The sequence below is a fragment of the Taudactylus pleione genome, unplaced genomic scaffold (genome assembly GCF_031769625.1).
Source record: "Taudactylus pleione unplaced genomic scaffold, aTauple2 ptg000282l, whole genome shotgun sequence".
NCBI classification, from domain to species: Eukaryota; Metazoa; Chordata; class Amphibia; order Anura; family Myobatrachidae; genus Taudactylus; species Taudactylus pleione.
This window is the reverse complement of record NW_028284684.1, coordinates 12,706,892-12,726,965: the sequence shown is the minus strand read 5'-3', so window position 1 is coordinate 12,726,965 and position 20,074 is coordinate 12,706,892. Positions and strand designations below refer to the sequence as shown.

Genomic DNA, 20,074 nt, shown 5'->3' with positions numbered 1-20,074 from the left:
CACTGACAGCCGCCTCCCCCATAGGTTTCTATGGGGGATGCGATGCTGCCAAATGGATCAATATCGGGAATACGAAGCATTCCCGATATTGACCCCAGCAGCTAATAGAGTTAGCCGCTGTAGTCTATGGCAACTTACCGCATATCAGCCGGTGGAGGGATCTCACGGAACCCTCCGCCGGCAATGAGAGCTGCTTGTGCAATCCGCGGGACTGCGCATGCGCAGCAGCCCCGACTGCCTTCCAGAGACATTGCAGGGATGGGCTCCTTTCGGAGCCCGTCTCCCTGCATGTCCCGGATAATACATCCAGCAGATAGGATCGCATTTTGCTATGCAATCAGGGATCAGGGGCGTTACTGGCATGCCCTGATCGCATTGCAAAAACGATCCTTGATAAATGGGGCTCAATAACTGTAGGGTTGATCCTATTTCCCCTTTAAGTTAAGGACCCGTATGTGATGTCGGTGAGGGCGGACGTGCGGTTCCATGCCCTGACAGCGTTGTTAGAGCTAGACTGTCCTAGCATTAGGTAAAAAGTGCCATCAATGGCAAAACTATCTGACTTCGGCTGTTAACCATCAGTGCTTTGTAAACTTCGATGATCAATGGGAATCCCTACTTTACAGGGATTACAGCATTCATGTGCACACGGACGGCACATCTCCACCAGTCATCTGGTCCTGTGAGGGAGGTGAATTAAATTTGTATTTTTTTTCACCCCCTCCCACAGTGGACAACAAGTCCCACTCGGCCGCAGTTTTAATGTACATACAGATGATGAGTAGCAAAGGGGATAAGATTAGTGAGCAAAGTAAGAAATGTTACAGATGCTAGCCAGGATCAAGGCTCTGCTCGGCCGATATGCTGAGACGGGGCATGCCGCAAGGCCACGGTCCTGTGACTTGCAATACACTTTTCTGTGTGCACTTGCCTGATGCCTGGGCCGAATTTTACCTCCAGAACGTCAATGGCCAGGAATGACACCTAGTTGTGCAAATCTTTTTTTTTTTTTGTGACATAAAGCTACACTTTTGGGGTTCAAAACCATAATTGTCTATAGTGGGTGAAGGGATAAATTGCAGCCTTTGTACAAATGTGAGTAGGACTGGATATTTAATGATAAATCTGGCCTCCTATCCTAGAATCCCAGACCAATGTCAACACTGACTCAGCACCATGCTTGCCAACTTCTTCATATGAAAAAAAAACATGCTGCCACCTTTGCTTTCCAGGCAGAAATGAAGTGTAATGCCATTAGAAAAATACATAAAGACTACCCCAATATGAAAATGCTACATTTCAGTTTATGTATGAAGAAAATCAGAGCTACAGTACAAACTGACCTTGGAAATTTACATATACTAGTTAAGGGCTTTTTAACCATAAGATTATTAAATAATATTTTAAACAAGTGTTATAAGCTAGAAAAATTTAAAAATATATGGCAACAAAACAGCATGAAGCCTTTTGTGCGAACAGAAGTCCGCGCTAAGTGCACCCTCTGGGCTTATGTTGGACAGTAATGGAATTGTTCTTAACCCTGGAGCTAAAAGCCCGTGGTAAATACCGGGCGCAAGATGATTGCATTCAGGGATGCGTTATTTAACTCAACCCCAAAATAGTAATAGCTGTGTTACATAGCACTTGAACCCAGGGAGGCAATCTCCTCTCTGCGTCAGCCCTGAAAGGTGCACACTGACCTCCTCCATTGCTTCAGGTTCTCCTTTATGCGCAGGAATAAATAGTGAGCCCAGGGGGCATGTACCGCGGTCCTCCCTCTCTAGGGATGGATCTCCAGGAAGGAGCGTATTAAGAAAGGAGTGGGCCCGTGTGCAGTCTCCGTCCGGAGCCCCCTCCTCTCTCTCTGATGGCCAGCACTGATTTCCCTACTGTGCATGCGCCAAACGCAGGGAAAATGCGGCGGCCATTTTACAGGCAATTTATACAGCGCTGATAGCGCCGTCGTGGGACTCCGGAGAGGTATTAAAAATATGAGTGCAGGGTGTGGGCCTTCCTAGAACCAGGGACCTGTGTGCCCCGCACACATTATAGATACGTCCCTTAACTGCACCAATGTACATAAAAGGGGCATGGCAGAGGCTCTAGAGCATCCTTTGTTCATCCCCCTCACACATGCAGGACCTGCTCTCTCGCTGTTGTTGTGGGAGCAGCAAATAGCAATAACGGAAAGTCCTGATCAACGACAGGCAGTATTGTATGCTGGAGTGTTGGTAGTTAATTGGGGGAGAAGTGTGTGTCTGGTTGCTGCTGTGTTGGCACGGCAGTGAATGCAGGGAGGGAGAGTGTGTGGGTTCTGCTGGGTTGTTGGAAGTGAATGCAGGGAGGGAGAGTGTGTGAGTTCTGCTGGGTTGTTGGAAGTGAATGCAGGGGAAGGAGAGTGTGTGACTGGGTGCTGCTGGGGGGTTAGTAGTGAATGCAGGAGGAAGAGAGTGAGTGTCTTGGTGCTGCTGGGGTGTTGGCGGTTAATGCAGGGGGAGTAGAGTGAGTGTTTGGGTGCTGCTGGGGTGGGGGCCCGATGTCCCCTCCCACCCCCCCTTACACAGGGCAACACTGTGTGCACGTCGGAGCGGGGGGAGGTGCAAGGCTGCTGACGGACAGCTGAGCCTGTCATGTCAGCTATAGAGTGAGGCGGACCATCAGCATCCCAGCGCACTATATGTGTGTCACGCATAACAGTGTGTCGGGGACTCGGGATGCCGATGGCCCGCCTCACTCTATAGCTGATGTGACAGGCTCAGTTGTCAGTCAGCAGCCTTGCACCGCCCCAGCTCCGGCACGTGCATACGTGTGCAGGGATGCCGACCAAGATTCCTCCCCTGGGTACCGTGTTAGGAAGCTGACCAACAGCTGCGCATGCGCAAAGGAAACTGCCCAGCTTTATAAGCAGTTTCTTTTACGCATGTGCGATTCTCCGATGGTCTAAACCATCGGTGGCATATAATTGCTTGGTTTTATACCATCGATGGTTCATGCCATCATCAACATCGACGGTAACCATCAATGGCAACCTCCCTGATGGCCATTCCTAGTGTCTGGGTGCTGTTGGAGTGTTGGAAGTGAATGCAGGGGGAGGAGACTGTGGGGTCTATTTATCAGTGAAAAGTGTGGAGAAGTGGACCAGTGGAGAAGTTGCCCATAGCAACCAATCAGCTTTTAAGTAGCATTTATCAGGTAGTCTATAAAATAATAGGTAGGAGCTGATTGGTTGCTATGGGCAACGTCACTGGTTCACTTCTCCACACTTTTCACTGCTAAACAGACTTGTGTGTGACTGGGTGCTGCTGGGGTGTTGGTAGTAAATGTGGGGAGAGTGCGTGTGGGTGCTGCTGGGACTGGATGGTTTTGGTAATGAATGCAGGTGGAGGGGGGCACCAACAACTATTTTGTCTTCCCTGAGTGAACCCTTATTGATTCACAGCACTTCTTGACCTTAATTGTATACAGAGATGCAAATTCCCTCCATGGATTTAAACACTGCAGTTAGCCAATATTGAAACATGCCCTCATGTACAGGAACATAACACATCTTATTATAACATGGATATATATGAATTAATATTTGGTTATCACAGCAGCATGAAACATCCTGCTCTTTTCATAATTGGGGGCAGAGTGCTACGTTTGTCTGGTGAAAGACCAAATGGTAATGTAATGTTAGTTATTGTAGAGAAGAAAAACTATATCCCTGTGACTCTGATTTGGCCAACCACTCATTAACCTCAGTAACCTGTAGAGAAAATGCTGTTTTTTTATTTTTTTGTTACGTACTACGTGTCATTTACCTTCAACAATAAAAAGGTTTAGTGGGAAAAAACTCAGGAGCAGCAGGACCTCGCAACAGAGGAGAGAGGTGTGGCACTATATTATTTCGCGGAGGAATACACTACAGCAGTCACCTCGCTTACATGTACAAAACAGCGTGTCAGTCTCAGGCTCAGAAGCAGAGAGAGATTGTGTGTGTGAGACAGAGAGTCAGAGTGCACACAGCACAGCATACATACATCCAGCATGTCTAGGAAGGAGGAGCCGATGGAGGAGATACTGGAGTCCAAAGTGATGTGGTACCCTGATTCCAAGAAAATCACCCAGATGGATGAGTTCAGGGCCAGAGTGAATAACAACTGTGGTCTTAATCTGGGTGAGTGAAAATAATAGGGGTTGTAAACACTGGCATTATGTGACACTAGTGACAAGTAAGTAAGTGATAGAATGAAAGGCACAATAATGAAAGTACATACAAGTTTCCCTTATGCACCTTTTGTGGTAAAAAGAACACAGGGAAATCAATGATTTGCAGTCCTGTATAGTTACATATAACTAACTGGGAATGTGTTTAGATATAGGTACCTTGGTTATCTGGAAACAATAATTCACAGTAAAAAGAAATATGATGCTGGAATATGGCCTGAGGTAAAATTGGCACACCTGTAAGGAAGAGTGCAAGTTACTGTATCACACACAATCTACCTGTAAGTGGCATCACTAGGTTGTGATCTACTGTAAATGTTCTATTTGCTCATTTACACGTTTCTTCTCCCTAAACCAGTTATACAGTAGACCAGTGTCATATTCTGTCAGTGGGGTGTAAACATGTATCCATGTAATACTAGATATTAGGGTGTGCATCTTCCACATCCATTTCACTTATTGTTTATTTTATCACCTGTTACAAAAACATCTGCATTAAACTGGTAAAGTAAAATCTGTATTGTTTTTTTAGGCCTGTATCCATTAGCATTTGAGGTTTTCTTTTTTTTTTAATGCTACGGTAGTAAAACTGTAATAAGAACTATTAAAATCCTAAAACTAGAGAACGGACAAGAGACCTCCCAGTAAAAATGTGAGTGGGGACTTACTTGGAAAAATGGTTTTTACTGTGACAACCATTTATCTAACATTTAATACATTCCTTTTATTCCACCCTTTGCCTGATTTGAGTCTTTCCCTCTTCCTGACCCACCTTATCTGCACCCAGGAACCCCTTTGATCATTTGACTGCTTTAGTCCTATATATATCAGTTGTATTATACCATTTGTATTTTGTTGAATTGGCGGTTTTTGCTAATTGGATGTACTTTATTTATTTGCACTGTACACTGTTTTACTTTATTTTATTTTATTTTTTTTGCTGCTACTTGTTCCATTTCCTTGTTTTTTTATGTTGTGTTTCTATGCATTTGAACTATGCAAACACAAGTGATAACATATATGCGTTTGTATGTCAAACACCAGTGAATGTTCTACGAAATTTCTACGTTGGTGATTCTATTGCAATACCTAAAAGATCTGCACTTTCTCTTTATTGTTTAATATCTAGTAGAGTTCCCGCTAGGCTGTTTTAGTGTGGCGCGGCGCCCTGCCCTCCTTCTGGAGGGCAAAAAGCACCCTGCCCTCCAGGAGGAGGGCAAAAAGTGCCCTGCCCTCACAGCCTGCGGGTGCCGTTCTCACCCGCGGGACGCAGTGTCCCGCGGGTGGAGAAACATGCGGTGTCCCGGTCACCGCCGGAGAATAGTCGCGCCGGGCGCATGCGCCCGGCATTTATTCTCTCTTTCTGCAGCGCTTGGGGGCTGCCCGGCATGTCCGTAAGCGCCGGGCATGCCCCCAAGTATGACGAAAAGGGGACGCGTCTTATAGACATGCCCCCTTTTCGGCCGCACGCGCGCCTTCGGTTGCCCTCTCTAGCTCCGGCGCCCTGCCTGCCGCCGGAGCTAGAATGAACACTATCTAGCGCAACTATGTTTCCAAAAGATGAGTGGAAAGAAAATAAAAATCAACATTTATAGGTCTATGTATAAGAAATACCGAGCTGCAAATTAATTAGGTGTATAATGTGTGTTGTAGGAGTCTAAAGTCAGTAATGGCTATGGAAAATTCAAAAGTGTAATGTGGGGTACACACCTAAACGATGGATCGTCCGGTTAATCAAACAATTTGGTAAGTGTTCTTCACAAACATATGTGCATACACGCTTGACAATCGGATGGCCAAAGGAACCATTTGTGACATCATTGTCGCTGGTTCCTGCAGCCCGCATATGGGTCAGTCATTCGCGTGTACACACATGCAGCACGGGCGATGTGATATACCTAGGAAAGACGTCGTTCACAGCTGTACTGAGTAGATGGTCCGGATGATGTATTGTCCGTCAGCTATACACACCAGTGTTCTCTCCAGGCAATTTTTTTTTTTTTTTTAGAGGGCACACCAACCGGCAAGATTCAGCCTACCGCCTGCCACTTCCCCTTGCTCCAATGCGGTGCATCCCCGTACAACTTACTGCACTGCACTCTCCCCCGCCCCAATGCATCACGTCCCCTGTCGCCTGGTCACCCCCAACCTGTCCTTGTTGCCACGGATGTGACGCCGAGCTGTGCCAAAGTCGCACGTTCTTCCATCAGAGGCTCCCAGTCTGTCTGGCATCTGTGTCTGCTGGCACTTTAGTGGGGGTTCCGGGCGATGGTATGTGACTCATTGAGGCTGGGGGAGTGACGGGCAGTAGATTGTACGGGGACATGACGCATTGGGGCGGGGGAGAGTGCCGGGTGGTGCAGCTTGGGCCTGTTACAGTGCAGGGCAGTGTCAGACTGGAGGGCAGAGATCCCTCACCGTGTATAAAAGCAAGGGCGCGCTGTTCGGGCGGGAACAGTCGCCTGAACACATTAAAGAGAATAGTCCTGCGTCCACTCTGTCTGTGTAGGAGCTGGAAAAATAATCTGTGGGGACAGTATTTGTGGAGACTGCAGGTGGGGACACTGTATCTGGGAGCTGTAGAAAAAATAAATTCTGTGGGGACAGTGGTCCTGATTCAGAGCTGGACGCTCTGACAGAGCGCTCGCTCTGAATCAGGGCCGTCCTTCTTGATTTTTAGAGCGGCCTCCTGGCAGCTCGTATAGCTGTGGGTGACCACCCACAGCTATAGCGAGCAGCCAGGAAGATGGTCGCGATGGTCAAGACCATCGCGACCATCAGGCTTGCGACGAGACCCTTGTGGTAGGGTCTCGGTGCCGCAAGCCCTACAGTGCTTTTAGCTCAAACAGAGCCGAAAGCACTCCTACTGACATCACTTGTCAGTTTTCCCATGGGAACGCCTCCGTCTGGGCAGCCACGCCCCCGGCACGCCCACCAAAGGGGGCGTGCTGTCACTCAACAACGACAGCACGCCCCCTTTGGTACGAGACCCGGAGCGACGGTTTGCCCTTCGCTATCCGGGTCTCGCACATGCGCACAACTGAGCCGGCTCCGTCATGCGCATGCCCACTGGGCCAACATCGACACGCTTGCGAGCGCTCGGCGCTCGCGAGCGGGTCTGAATCAGGCCCTGAATCTGTGGAGACTGCAAGTGGATTAGTACTCTAAAGCAAAATAAAACCTGTTTAAGGAATCGCATGAAGCAGAGCACATTAAATAACCTGATGCTGAATTCACTAGAGTGACCAGATCCTACATACTTTGATTATAACAAAGCTGCAGACGACTGGGCCTCTAAGAAGAAGAGGAGAATTAATATATATATAAAAGTTTTCTCCAGTTTAAATTCTTTATAAGGTTTTAAAACATTTTATTACTGGGAAGGCCCCACCCGGCTACTTCTTGATGCCACCCGGCTTGAAAAAATTTCTGGGGAGAACACTGCACACGGGGTTCCGGACTATAGACCATGTCTAGATAGACACCAGATGTTAGACAGTCAATAGGTCGACAGAGACAATAGGTCGACATGTAAGAAGATCGCCAGATACAAATGGTCGATGTGGGCAAAAGGTCGACACAAAAATGTTTTTTTTTTTGGTTAGGGTTAGGCATCAGGAGTTAGGGTTAGGCATCAGGAGGGAGTGTTAGGGTTGGGCACTTACTGGAGCGTTAGGGTAAGGTACTAGAAGGGACGGTTAGGGTCAGGCACCTACCCCGACAGTTAGGGTTAGGCACCAAGGGGATGGTTAGGGTTAAGATTAGGGCTATAAAACAAACAAAAAAAAATTATCGATAGTGATCGCGCTGTGCAAAAAAAATGTGGGTCTCAGGACACCTCACTTTAAAAAACATTGGGGTCCTACCCCACAGTTTCTGGGTCCCATCGCGATTTATGCTTTTGAGCTCCCCATATGCCATGAGAACACTCCACATGCCATTTATATATGTTGTTGCACATTTATCTATTTTTGCAACACGTTATGTAACAATCTAACTGTACACTGATTGTGTTCACTCGGCGGCAGGCAGGGCACTGGAGCTAGAGAGGGCACTTCCCCGCGAGCGCCGAAAAGGGAGCGTGTCTATAAGACTCGTCACCTTTTCGTCACTCTTGGGGGCGTGCCCGGCACTTACAGACACTCCGAGCAGCCCCCAAGCGGTGCTGACAGGTAGAATAGATGCCGGGCGCATGCGCCCAGCGTCTATTCACCGGCAGTGACCGGGTAACCGCACATTTCCCCTCCCGCGGGACAGTGCAACCTGCGGGTGAAGACTGCAGCTGCAGGCTGTCTTAGCGGTGCGGTGCGGTGAGGGCAGGGCGCTTTTTGCCCTCCAGAAGGAGGGCAGGGTGCAGCGCCCCACTAAAACAGCTTAGCGGGAACTCTGAGCGGCGTTGCATGTGATGCGCTTCTAAGAATCAATATTTAGGAGAAAAGTTCACTGCCAAGTGATACCCATTGTGAAAATATCTAGGATGGAGACAAGATGGTAAGATTATCAAACGTGATTCAATTAAACGTGAGAATCTACGAGAAGTTGGATCAGGGAAGGCTCGTTCTCGCGCCTTAAACAGGGTGTTTAGGCGCGAGAACGGGCATTCTCCGACTAAACTTCCCGACGCGATGTTGTTTTCCCGGCGCTAAGGGCAGAAAACAGCATCGCGCCTGGACTTTTGTCGGATTTCTGCTCGCATTCCTGGAGGGATGCTGATTCCCGGTACTAGTCACTTCGCGTTGAATAGAATCGTGCCCTATGAGGACAATGGTAATCGCCCAAGTTCTGTCCCTCCAGTGGACAATAATTAATTATTATTATTCTCGTCACAAATTGGCAAAAAATACCTTAATGTTAGACCTAAAAGGGTATAACTGTATATATTTAATTAAATAATAAATTGTATATATTGTATTTTTAATGTTGCTGCTATTGATCTAAGGAGCTACAGTGATTTGGACATAAAAGTAATACAATAGTTTCTTACGGGTAAATTTACTAAAGTCAGAGTTTTTAGAAGTGAGTTTTAGAAGTGATGTTGCCTATAGCAACCAATCAGATTCTAGCTATTATCTTCTAGAAGGTGCTAGTTAAATGTTAAGTAGAATCTGATTGGTTGCTATGGGCAACATCACTTTTAAAACTCACTTCTAAAAACTCTCACTTTAGTAAATTTACCCCCTAGTATTTGCTTTTTTAGCAGTCCCTTTCCCCTCAGTTTGACTTGCTGCACAGCCAGCTCCTCAACCACACACAATTTTCTCAGTACTTCAGCTGCCAGAAACATCCCCCAGTTTGCATCACTCAGCACCCTGCAGGCAACACATGGTAAATTACACGGATCCCGCCTGTGTGCATCTTGTCTGGTACAGCCCATGAAGATCATGCTCAATCACAGACCAGATCATGTGTGTGTGTCTATAAGGTGTCTGGACACTGTTTAGTAAAAAAAAACTCTACAAATTTAAAAGCTCCCAAAGTGCGACAGCCCGCCTCTATCCTGACATTCTCTGTTTGTAATAATTATCACACCCTATCATGGTCACCAGCCCTCCTCTATCCAGACAGTCCTCACTGCAATTAATATTTATCCTACTCTGTTTATCATGCCCCCTTTATCCTGTCCTCATACCCTGACCTCTCCCTCTTTTCTTTTCAAGTTCCCCCATCACTACACGTATTATCCAGCCCCCTCCGGGACACACACTGATCCCCCTCCACATCCCCGGCACCCAGATGCATACTTTCGGCTATCGGTACAGATTGGAAGGCAGTAAGTCAGTGCATCACCAGGTCCGTCAAAGCTCCAAGGGAACGGAGGAGTTGTATGCTGCCACTGCACCTCCCCCGAGATTCAGCCATGATGTGGTGGACATTATTATTAGATATGGCGTTACTGGTACTACTGCCTGAGCTCCTCCGTCTAACTGCTCGGTCACCTGCGGTGATGGATCATTGAGCAGGTGGGATTCTAGGGAACTCAGACACCCCCCTTCGTAAGTGCCAGACACCCGCTACACCACCTGCTCACATCCGACCCACCCCACCACAGCATAGTACCCATTCACCATCAAAGCACCTCTACCTGCCATAGCGCCATCCGCTAACCCGCTAACGAAACTGGATCAGAACCTCTATATACCCCTGCCTATACCTTCTAAAATCCTTCCTATAAACCTCTAAGAATAACACCAATTTGCGTGCGCAGTCTGACCGCAAATAAAGACAGGAGTGGAATCTGTGGTTCCAAAGCACAAGTATTATTCAGGTAAAAGTTCAGTCAGTTACACGCAATTGATACATACACAATTTAGGCGTAAAAGGAAATAATACAGACCCAAGTACAGTATACATACGCTGCGCCTCTGGACACGGAGATAGGCATCAGTAAGAGACCCTCAGTTCATACAGCATTCAGCATGGACTAAAAAAACAGTATCCGGGCACACATATTTATCCTCCCCAGACTAAAACAGGACAATGGGGAAGTTTCTTGCTGATGTCATTGGTTCCCAGAGGAGAAGCATATGTTACAGCACATTTAACAGGCTGGTTCAAATAGACTCTCCCTGCCTCTAACAGCAGGGGAATCTTTCTAGTCACGCCCTCTGTAACATCCTAACAATTATTCATGAGATAAAACATTTTGTTGCTTGTAGGTTCTGCGATCCATAACTTGCGAATGCACTATGCGATCTCCACACCGATAGTACCGGAATTCTGTTGAAAGAGTACACATCAGTACGGACCCAAACACTGCTTTCTTATCATGTACAGAACCTAAGTTATCAAATATCTTTATTTCACAGCATTTAAACTAACTGAACCAACTTAAATCATATCCTTTAAAGCTTATTAAACCTTATGTGTGAATATGTAATGTGTGAGTATTCAGGGTTTGATATAAAGACGCTAGTTAACTTAGGGCAGATGCGTGCGCTTAAAGCTAACAAACGGTATTTTCATTCGGGATCTTAAGCATAATGTGTGTATGTGAAATGGTGAAAGATGCAATCGCATGATGCTAATAATTGTGCATTCGCTACTGGGCGTCATGTTAGCAGCTCAATTGTGCGTATGAAACTAAAACCTGTTTGGATTCAGACAAATCCAATTGTGTAGATCAATGCCTGGATTATATTACAATTGTCACAACTATACTTTATCTGCATCCAGGGATTCCCAATTTGTATGTAAAAATACCCATTGTCTATTTCTATTTACTTTTACTCAGAAAGCTTGTTTTTCCAGTTGCCCTTGGTAGATTAACATTGCCATCTGTTCTTAGCTCCTGAATTGTAACTTGAATTGACGCTGGCCACAAAATGGAATCTTGCGGCCATTCGCAAGATGGCGTCGCCGCGATTAAATTTTAAACTGAACTTGTCTCAGCCAATTATTCAGCTTCGACACCGCTCACAGCTCACCCCACCCGCTAAAGCACCAGTCGCCTCCGCAGCACCAAACACTCACCCGCTTACATTTACTTCATCCAAGCCGGCTGCAGGGACCCTCTTCACTCCGAGTCACATCTCCGCATGTCATTCCCTGCTGTGGCTCCTCCTACTTTTTTTTTTTTTTCTTTATAGCCTGGCGCCGGGGCATCAATCACTTAATCAGGAGCCCATGGATTGGCCATTGCGGAGCGTGTCTCCGGGCCCCACCCATTCTTGAAAAGCAACTCCCTGGTCCTCATAACTGGTAAAATTCGTGCTATAGCCCCTTTTTATGTGTCAACGTTTTGACCCTGTCAACCATTTGTACCTGTCGACCTTCTTACATGTTGACCTTTAGTGTGTTGATCTATTGCCTGTCTAACATCTGGTGTCTATCAAGCCACTGTCAACCTTTTTACGGTCTAAATGTTAATCCACACCCTTGCACACGATATGTCATCTAGTGCTGGGGTTCCCAAACTCTGTCCTCAAGGCACCCTAACAGTCCAGGTTTAAAGGATATCCATGCTTGTGCTTAGATGTATAATTAAACTGTACTAATTAAGTCACCTGTGATGGATGGATATCCTGAAAACCTGGACTGTTAGTGTGCCTTGAGGACCAAGGTTGGGAACCACTGGTCTAGTGTGTACCCAGCATGAGACTAGAGTGATATTAAAAAAATAAAATAGATTCCTGCTAAAATTTCCAAAATGTTTACTAAACATGGTGAAGATAATTTAATATTACATGGATTAATATTTATTTAATACAGACTCAATCACATGATCAAAGCGCCATATTAACCACAAAGGACTTTTGGGGCCAAATGTAATAGTCTCTGGTTTGCTGAAAGCGCATATGGTTCTTTCTATTTGGGGCCCTTTCATAGACGATTCTTGGGACCCTAGGCAAATTCTCAGTGTTTTCCAGTTTGTTCGCGTGCCGAATTATGTAACGTAGAGAATTAATCAATTCAACAGTTGACATTTTGTTTCTGTAAGAACAGTATAAGGTATTTTGCCTGTTTTATGAATGCTTCTGTCTTTGATCAATTACTTTTGAGACCTTAAATTGATCTCCGTGTATGTTTCAAATCCATTTCTCCAGTGATTGTTTTTTGGCATATAACTATTACAATCTTTTTTTTTTTTTATGTATGCTTTTAGTGTATAGGTTTTGGACTTCCACATAGATTATTAAGTCAAGGGGCAAAATTTACTAAGAGGTGGGTTCTAAACCTCGGCGGTTTGGCGGCGCTTTGCTATTCGCAGTCCAAAACCGCTGCAAAACTGCTGTCAAAATAAATTTTATAATATAATAGAACAGGGCTGTCATTTAGAAAACGCCACCAAACCCCGGGGTTTAGAACCCGCCGTCAAACCGCCACCAAATCGCTGGGGTTTAGAACTTTAGAATTTTGCCCAAATAATTCTACTTATTCTGATCTTATGTGGTGCCTGAATTCTGTAAATACATCATTGTGATTGCTTTACTCTATGATGTGGGACAGTTCTTCCTGTTTCTTTCCAGATGAACAAAGTGTTCTCTATATATTTTGACCATGAGACAATATGCTTCAAGTGCTGGTTATTTGCCCAAAACTTTTCTTCATCCTACTTTACCATAAACCTAAATGAGCTGCTAATTGGAAGCATTCTTTTATTATTCATAGTGAGTAACTGCTTTTGATTGGAGTTGCCGAAGTTCAACTCCTTTGGGGGCGCTCATAGTGAGCAGTCTGTTTCGCTAGTACGTAATGTTTTTTTATTTTCCCATTTAATATGTTGACTCAAAATAAGAATAGTGTAAGGAAATATTATGCCCATTACTCTAAAAAATATATGGGGGATAAATATTTTATTACAATAATTTTGCCAATATTTATTTAAAAAAAAAAAAAAACAACGAAAGGAGGCACAGATTAAATGTAATAGTATTCCAAAGAGGACATTATCTATATAGGATGTAGTTATGTGACCGGCGGCCTCAAGGCCGTCTGTCACAATTCCAACAGCAGAATGCCGGCTAGGGATTTATGATGGACATCAAAATACAGACTCCTGTCATAACCCTGACACTGGAATCCAGGACGACGCGTGCCCGAACGAGGTAAGTCTGGGGCGCCCGTCCTGTTAGCCGTGGGGGAGGGGAGGATTAGGTTTAGGGCAGTTAGCGTTAGGCAGGGCACTGGAGCTAGAGAGGGCACTTCCGTGCGCGCCTAAGGCGCGCAGCCGCGCCCGAAAAGGGCGTGTCTATAAGACGCGTACCCTTTTCTTCTCGGGGGCGTGCCGGAACTTACGGACACGCCGTGCAGCCCCCAAGCGCTGCTGACTGAATAGATGCCGGGCACCCGCAGGCTGTCTTAGTGGGGTGGTGAGGGCAGGGCGCTTTTTGCCCTCCAGAAGGAGGGCATGGTGCAGCGCCCCTCTAAAACAGCCTAGCGGGAACGCTAAACCTCCTTCCTAAAGAAGATTTTATCAACACAAGACCCAAAGTGTTCAGTCACAGTCATCGGGACTACTGTGACAAGTGGAGCAGGCCCTCCAAAAACCCCCAGACATGTTTGACAATCTGGGTACCCATATTGCAAGTAGTTTCTGTGCAATGGATCTGGATCATATGACACTGTCATAAGGGGAAAAAACAAAAAATTAGGCAGTGCGACAAGGCTTACTGACAAGCCTCTGCCCCAGGCAACTATACAGCCTATTCAGATGATTGGACCCTGCACATCACATTCCAACCAGCCAGCCATCTACCATCCCACTACACTGACAGGTCCAACCCTACTCTCCAACCCACTTATCCTACTCCCTAACCCACTTACCCCTCCACAGCCTCAGAGCCTCTCTATAGAGCCATGCTGGAGGTGGACGAGGAGCCACCTCAAATTTTTCATTTTTGAACACTTTAAACTATTTTTAGGATCAAATATATTAAAATTATCTCCCCCAATAGCTACTCTATGGTATACAGTGGTGACGCCGCCGATTGTACACTGTCACTAAACACATGGCGTAAGGACAGATTGTTGGATGCCGGGGCCACAATCTGTACTTGTGCCATGTGTTTCTTGGCCTATTCAATCCGCCATCTGAACCACCGTATACCATAGAGCAGCATAGCAATTGGGGACAGATAAAACTTGTTGATAACGCACTTTTTACACTGCCATTATAAGCAATGTTGGTTTTATAATACATTAAGAAAATGCAGACATGTTGGTAGCATTTAATTTTAAATATGCAGCCATAAAGGTTGCCATGTTACATATATACAGCCATGTTGGCTGTTTGTTTTCTACATTTTGTATAAAAAAAAAAATAAATAAAATTCTTTCACTAGAAAATCATGTGTAATGTTTTTTTTTAATCACCTTTTAAAGTAGTGGTACTTCAGGACATTCACAATGTCTTTGCAGGTGTCCGGAATGATGACACCCAAAGCCTGGGGGGAATTGAGGGTCCCAAACTTCAGGTCTTCAAAGGACCTTCCTGTAGCCAGGAACCTCAGGGTAGCAATGAGCCTCTCCTCAGCAGGAATGGCCCTCCTCATATTGGTATCCTGCCTCTGGATATAGGGAGTCACCAGACGCAGCAACTCCTGGAAGGTGGCGTCATCCATATGCAGGTAGTTACAGTAATCATCCAGGTTGTTCTCCCTAATCTCCATCAGCAGCGGCATGTGGAAGCGAGTCTCCCTCCTCATCAACCACTCCTTCGTCCAGCAGGACCTCATCCTCCTACTTTCCTCAGCTCCAAAACCTTTCAGTTTTAGATAGCCATAGGCTAGCAGAAGATTATAGCGATAAGAATCCATCACCACAGAATGTAGTGTAGAACACACTTTGTTAAAAGAAAACCAAAAACAAAGCAGAGAACAATAGCAATGTACAGCGTTCAGCAGGTATAAATCAAGCATCACTAGTCCCAGAGTGGAAGTGCACAGACCTAAATGGAGCCTGCTTTATATACCCGCTAGTCAAGCCCTCCCATTATTTAAACTCCAACAAATGCATCGTGAGTTGTTTTTCGCAAGCGAAATATCGTTTACGACCCATCTATATCATTTGATTGTTTGTACAATCGTTCCATGTGTGGGCACAATTTTGTTTTACCAGGAGAGTTCAGGAATTAATCGCAAACCAGATTGAATCATTTGCAAATCGCACCATGTGTGGGGGCCTTTAGTCCTTTTTTAAAGTGACAATATATATTAGTCAGCCCTCTGTGTTTGCATGCAAGGGCGTAAGTAGAACTTTGTGGCTACATAGCAAGATCTTAAAATGGCCCCTCCCCGAGAGTTAAAAAAAAACACATACATTTGTCCCCACACCGAGCCCATTCATGTTATACCACACAGTAGTACCCCTTATACACATTAGGACCTGGAAGTGACATGCAGTTCCATGCCCATAAAGTCCACCTATAGCAGGGGTGGCCAACCAGTCAGAGGCAAAGAGACAAAAAATATATGTAGTCAAGCGAAAGAGCCGATAGCAGGCGCACAGGCAAAAAATGGGGCGTGGCCTAGCTGTCACAAGGCCAGGCCCCAATTTTGTGCTCACGCCTTTGGTATGACATTTGCAGGAGCATGACCTTGTGTTACACCCCCGTTTTTAGTTACGCTGGGGGCGAGCCCAGGACATTGAAAATACACATTTTACGTAATCTTCCCAATATACATTTTTCACTGTTAAAAGCCAGAGCAATATAGAAAACATTGAAATAACCACGTTCACATAAAGTACACAGAAACCAGTCAGATCCATCTAAAATACATATTGAAATCCAGAATAACATAAAATACATTGAGAATGCCAGTGCCCATGATGCTGTGCCCCTTGTAGTTGTGCCCCATATGCAGTCCCCTCCTGTAGTTGTGCCCATTAAACAATGCCCAGAATAGTTGTGGTCATTATGCAATGCCCCCTTGGAGCTGTGCCCATTATGTAATGCCCCCAGTAGTTGTGCCCCTTCTGCACTGTCCCTTGTACCTGTGCCCCCAGCACTAGCTCTCCCTCCCCACCCACACTCCTATGAAGAAACTTGCCTTCATGCTGGCACCGCTCCACGCCATCAGAGCTCCCGAGTCCCGCCGTCGCTGCTGCTTCTGCCGCCTGCTGCATATAACTGGATCCAGCAGACGTGTAGGCTCCTCACATCGCGGGTGACATCATGACGTCACCCGCGCACTGCATTACTGGGAACGCTGGCCTCTGCAGCGATCAGAGGCTTCTTCAGTCTCTGATGGCCTCAGAGACCAGTATTCTCAGTAATAATGGGGGTCTGCCGAGCCGTGAGCCTGGGAGGCGCATTAGAAGCTCAAAAGAGCCTCATGCGGCTCGAGAGTCGCAGGTTGGCCACCCCTGACCTAGAGAATAAACATGTCCCCTTGCCACGCTTCGGGCACGGTGGCTCGCTACGCTCACCACAAGATTATATTCCCCCTATATGTCCACGTGGATGGTAGGGAATGACGTTGGACAGTAGATGATGACGTCCGGGTCCTCTCCGCGACTAGACACTACCGTGAGGGGAGGGAGATATCTGCACAGGACTTCATATAACAGTCATCAAATTGAGACCAGCAGTAAGAGTTGTATTAATGGACTAAATAATTGTTACATATCTGAGTTGGTGGTGCTCCCCGAGTCGAAAAGGATAATAAAGTAGATTTTTGGGTGCACATTTTAAGTGTTCCCCCAAAAAGGAGTCTCTTCTTTTTTTTGCACCTTGCAGAAAACTAATGAGTCATAGGGCTCGATTCTATTCAGCGCGATGTAAATAGCTCCGGGAGTTAGCTCCCGGAGCTATTCAATACACCGCGCTGACAAGTCCGACTAATGATTTCTTCTCTCATCCCTCCGGGGATGAGAGAAGAAATCCGACAAAAGTCCCGGCGCGAGGCTGTTTTCTGCCCTTAGCCCCGGGAAAACAGCCTTGCGCCGGGAAGTTAGGTCGGGGAATGCCCGTTATCGCGCCTAAACACCCTGTTTAAGGCGCGATAACGAGCCTTCCCCGACCTAACAGCGTGATGAATTGAATAGCTCCGGGAGCTATCTCCCGGCGCTATTTACATCGCGCTGAATTGAATCGTGCCCATAGACTCCTGTTCATGCATTAATGCAATCACTGATATCTATACAGTGCTGGATTACCAGATAGGCAGAGTAGGCACTGGCCTATGGGCCTTTTAGGGGACCCCCGACAACGGGTCAAAATAAAATTAATTTGATCTTGAAAGATTATTACTATCAAGCTTTCCTAAATTGTTTGCAAAATATAGAAAAAAATTATCAAATCAAAGAAACGAAAACTTTACATTACAGACTCTTAATAAAGAAAATACTGTATATGTAATGTACCCATTAATAACTTAAGTACATAAACCATAAACATCAGATTCACATTACAAGGTTTGTCTCTTAAAAGCTCATCTTCTGTCAGCTGTCAGTTTGTTAAAAAAAGTCTGTGCATCCTACGTACGGTTTATTATAATTGTTGGTTGGTAAAATTAAAAACTTATTAGGAAATAACTTGCGAGGGGGCCCTGAGTTTTTGACTGCGTAGGGTCCTCCACAGGGTTTAATCTGGCACTGTATTTATATAATAAAAGCTTTTACTTTTAAGGTTGGAATTGGTAAATTTCTCCTCTGACTCTACAACCCTGGTTAGCATATCTGTTATGTTGTTGGTGCTTTCTGTCTTGCTGTCTTGCTCTAAGTTTTTACTGTCTACAAGTTCCTCATTTGGTTCCAACATGGTTTTGATCAAAGCAATCTCTGTTTCTATTTTGCTTATTGAAGCTCTCATGACCTCTACATTTAGTTTAATAAGACTGAAGAAGGAGCAATCATCTAAAGTTCTGTTCCATTTAATTAGAAATTGTTGTCATGGGGTATAAAGGCTGGCAAAAAGGCCTTTGAAACTGGCACTGCCGCATGTCAAACAGAGCAAGCACAATCTGTGACCAACAGACTGGAATTAACCACCTGCTGCACTTTTTCCATATTCTGTAAGTAACTATTTATATGAAAGACCTTCATTGACCTATGAAATACTTAATCTAACAATTTAATATCTCACTTAAAATACGAGTTTTTCAATCTCTTACAGTCATTTCTTTTCAGTGAAGCAGTGGAGCAACTTGTTTTGTCCCACTTTATTGCGATGTCCACCTAAGTAAATATATAAAGAAATTGACCTTCGCTTGTATTTCAGACAAAGGGGGGTATCCAATTAGCGCTGCTAATTGATCGCGGCGGGGCTATCCTATTAACCCCGAAGTGTTGCACGATACCAGCATTTATCGTGGATATTTTTCAGGACCTGATGTGTCCCGAAAAATAATCCATAAGTGCTATTTTTTCGCCCCAAAAAAGGGCGAAAGAACACATAGGTCTGCAAGCTTATCGCGGACACTGTGTTTTAGTGAGATATATCCTATTTAGTTCGAAATAATAGGATAGGGTGAAAAAAACATCTGTGAAAAACGGGGATAATCGTCGAAAAAACTATTTTTTTTGCCGATTGTGGGGATCCATTAGCGCCCGAACAATGTTCAGGGCTAATTGGATACCGCCCTAAATATCCTTCATGGTTTGAATTACTGTACACTTTTTGATAGGGTGATTATGTTTTCATTTAATTTTGCTTGCAATAATATTTACTTCACTGTGAACTTGATTCTACTTTGACTACCATCCTGCATTACTAATACATCTTATCATATACATGTGACTTTTCCATAACCAGTCGATTTTAGACTTCTACCACATGCACCTGGGTCTGCTATATCTAAATGTATTCATCTGAATTTTTTTTATAAATACAACTAATTAAAATTGGATGTAATCTCCCTATGATGGTGCGTACACACGGGACGATTAAAATGCTCGATATGAACGATAACTGTATCGATCATATTGTGTATTTTTTTGCTTTTTCCAACGACCTGCGATGCGCGGGCATGTATGGACGATAACTATATCGTCCATCGAACGTGCAGGCAGGCCAACCTGGTCGATATCGACCAGGTTACTATAGGGACCCACAATCGTTGATCACGAGTCGTTGGCCGTCCGTTGGTGGTGTGCTAGATGATCAATGTTGATCATCCAGCACACCCGGAAGATCGTTCAACGTTATCGTTGACTATCGTCTCCGTGTGTATGCACCATGAGGAATGCCACCATCATCTGTCAAATTTGAGAAGTGAGGGATATATTTTGATGCTTATAGTAACTATTTAAAAAATAAATGCAATAATTGTTGCTTTTGCCACCATTCCATGGCTGTTTTGCCAGCATGCAGCAGCAAGTGAACAAAGAATATCGGGTAACTTTGCTGGAGGCGATGTATGAAGATTATTACCGCCAATAGCTTTGAAGTAATATACAATCTATGATCAGGTCAAAACTAGGAAGC

At 45.1% G+C, this 20,074-nt stretch overlaps 1 protein-coding gene across 1 annotated transcript in view; it reads left to right on the top strand.

Moving 5' to 3' along the window:
• The first annotated feature begins 3,925 nt into the window (after positions 1 to 3,925).
• AACS (acetoacetyl-CoA synthetase) overlaps positions 3,926 to 20,074 on the top strand; it is a 172,885-nt gene continuing 156,736 nt past the window's right edge. Inside the window, exon 1 of the mRNA XM_088482114.1 lies at positions 3,926 to 4,159. Within this exon, the coding sequence (XP_088338240.1) occupies positions 4,030 to 4,159 (130 nt within the window). The 5' untranslated portion in view covers positions 3,926 to 4,029. The remainder of the gene's footprint in view (positions 4,160 to 20,074) is intronic.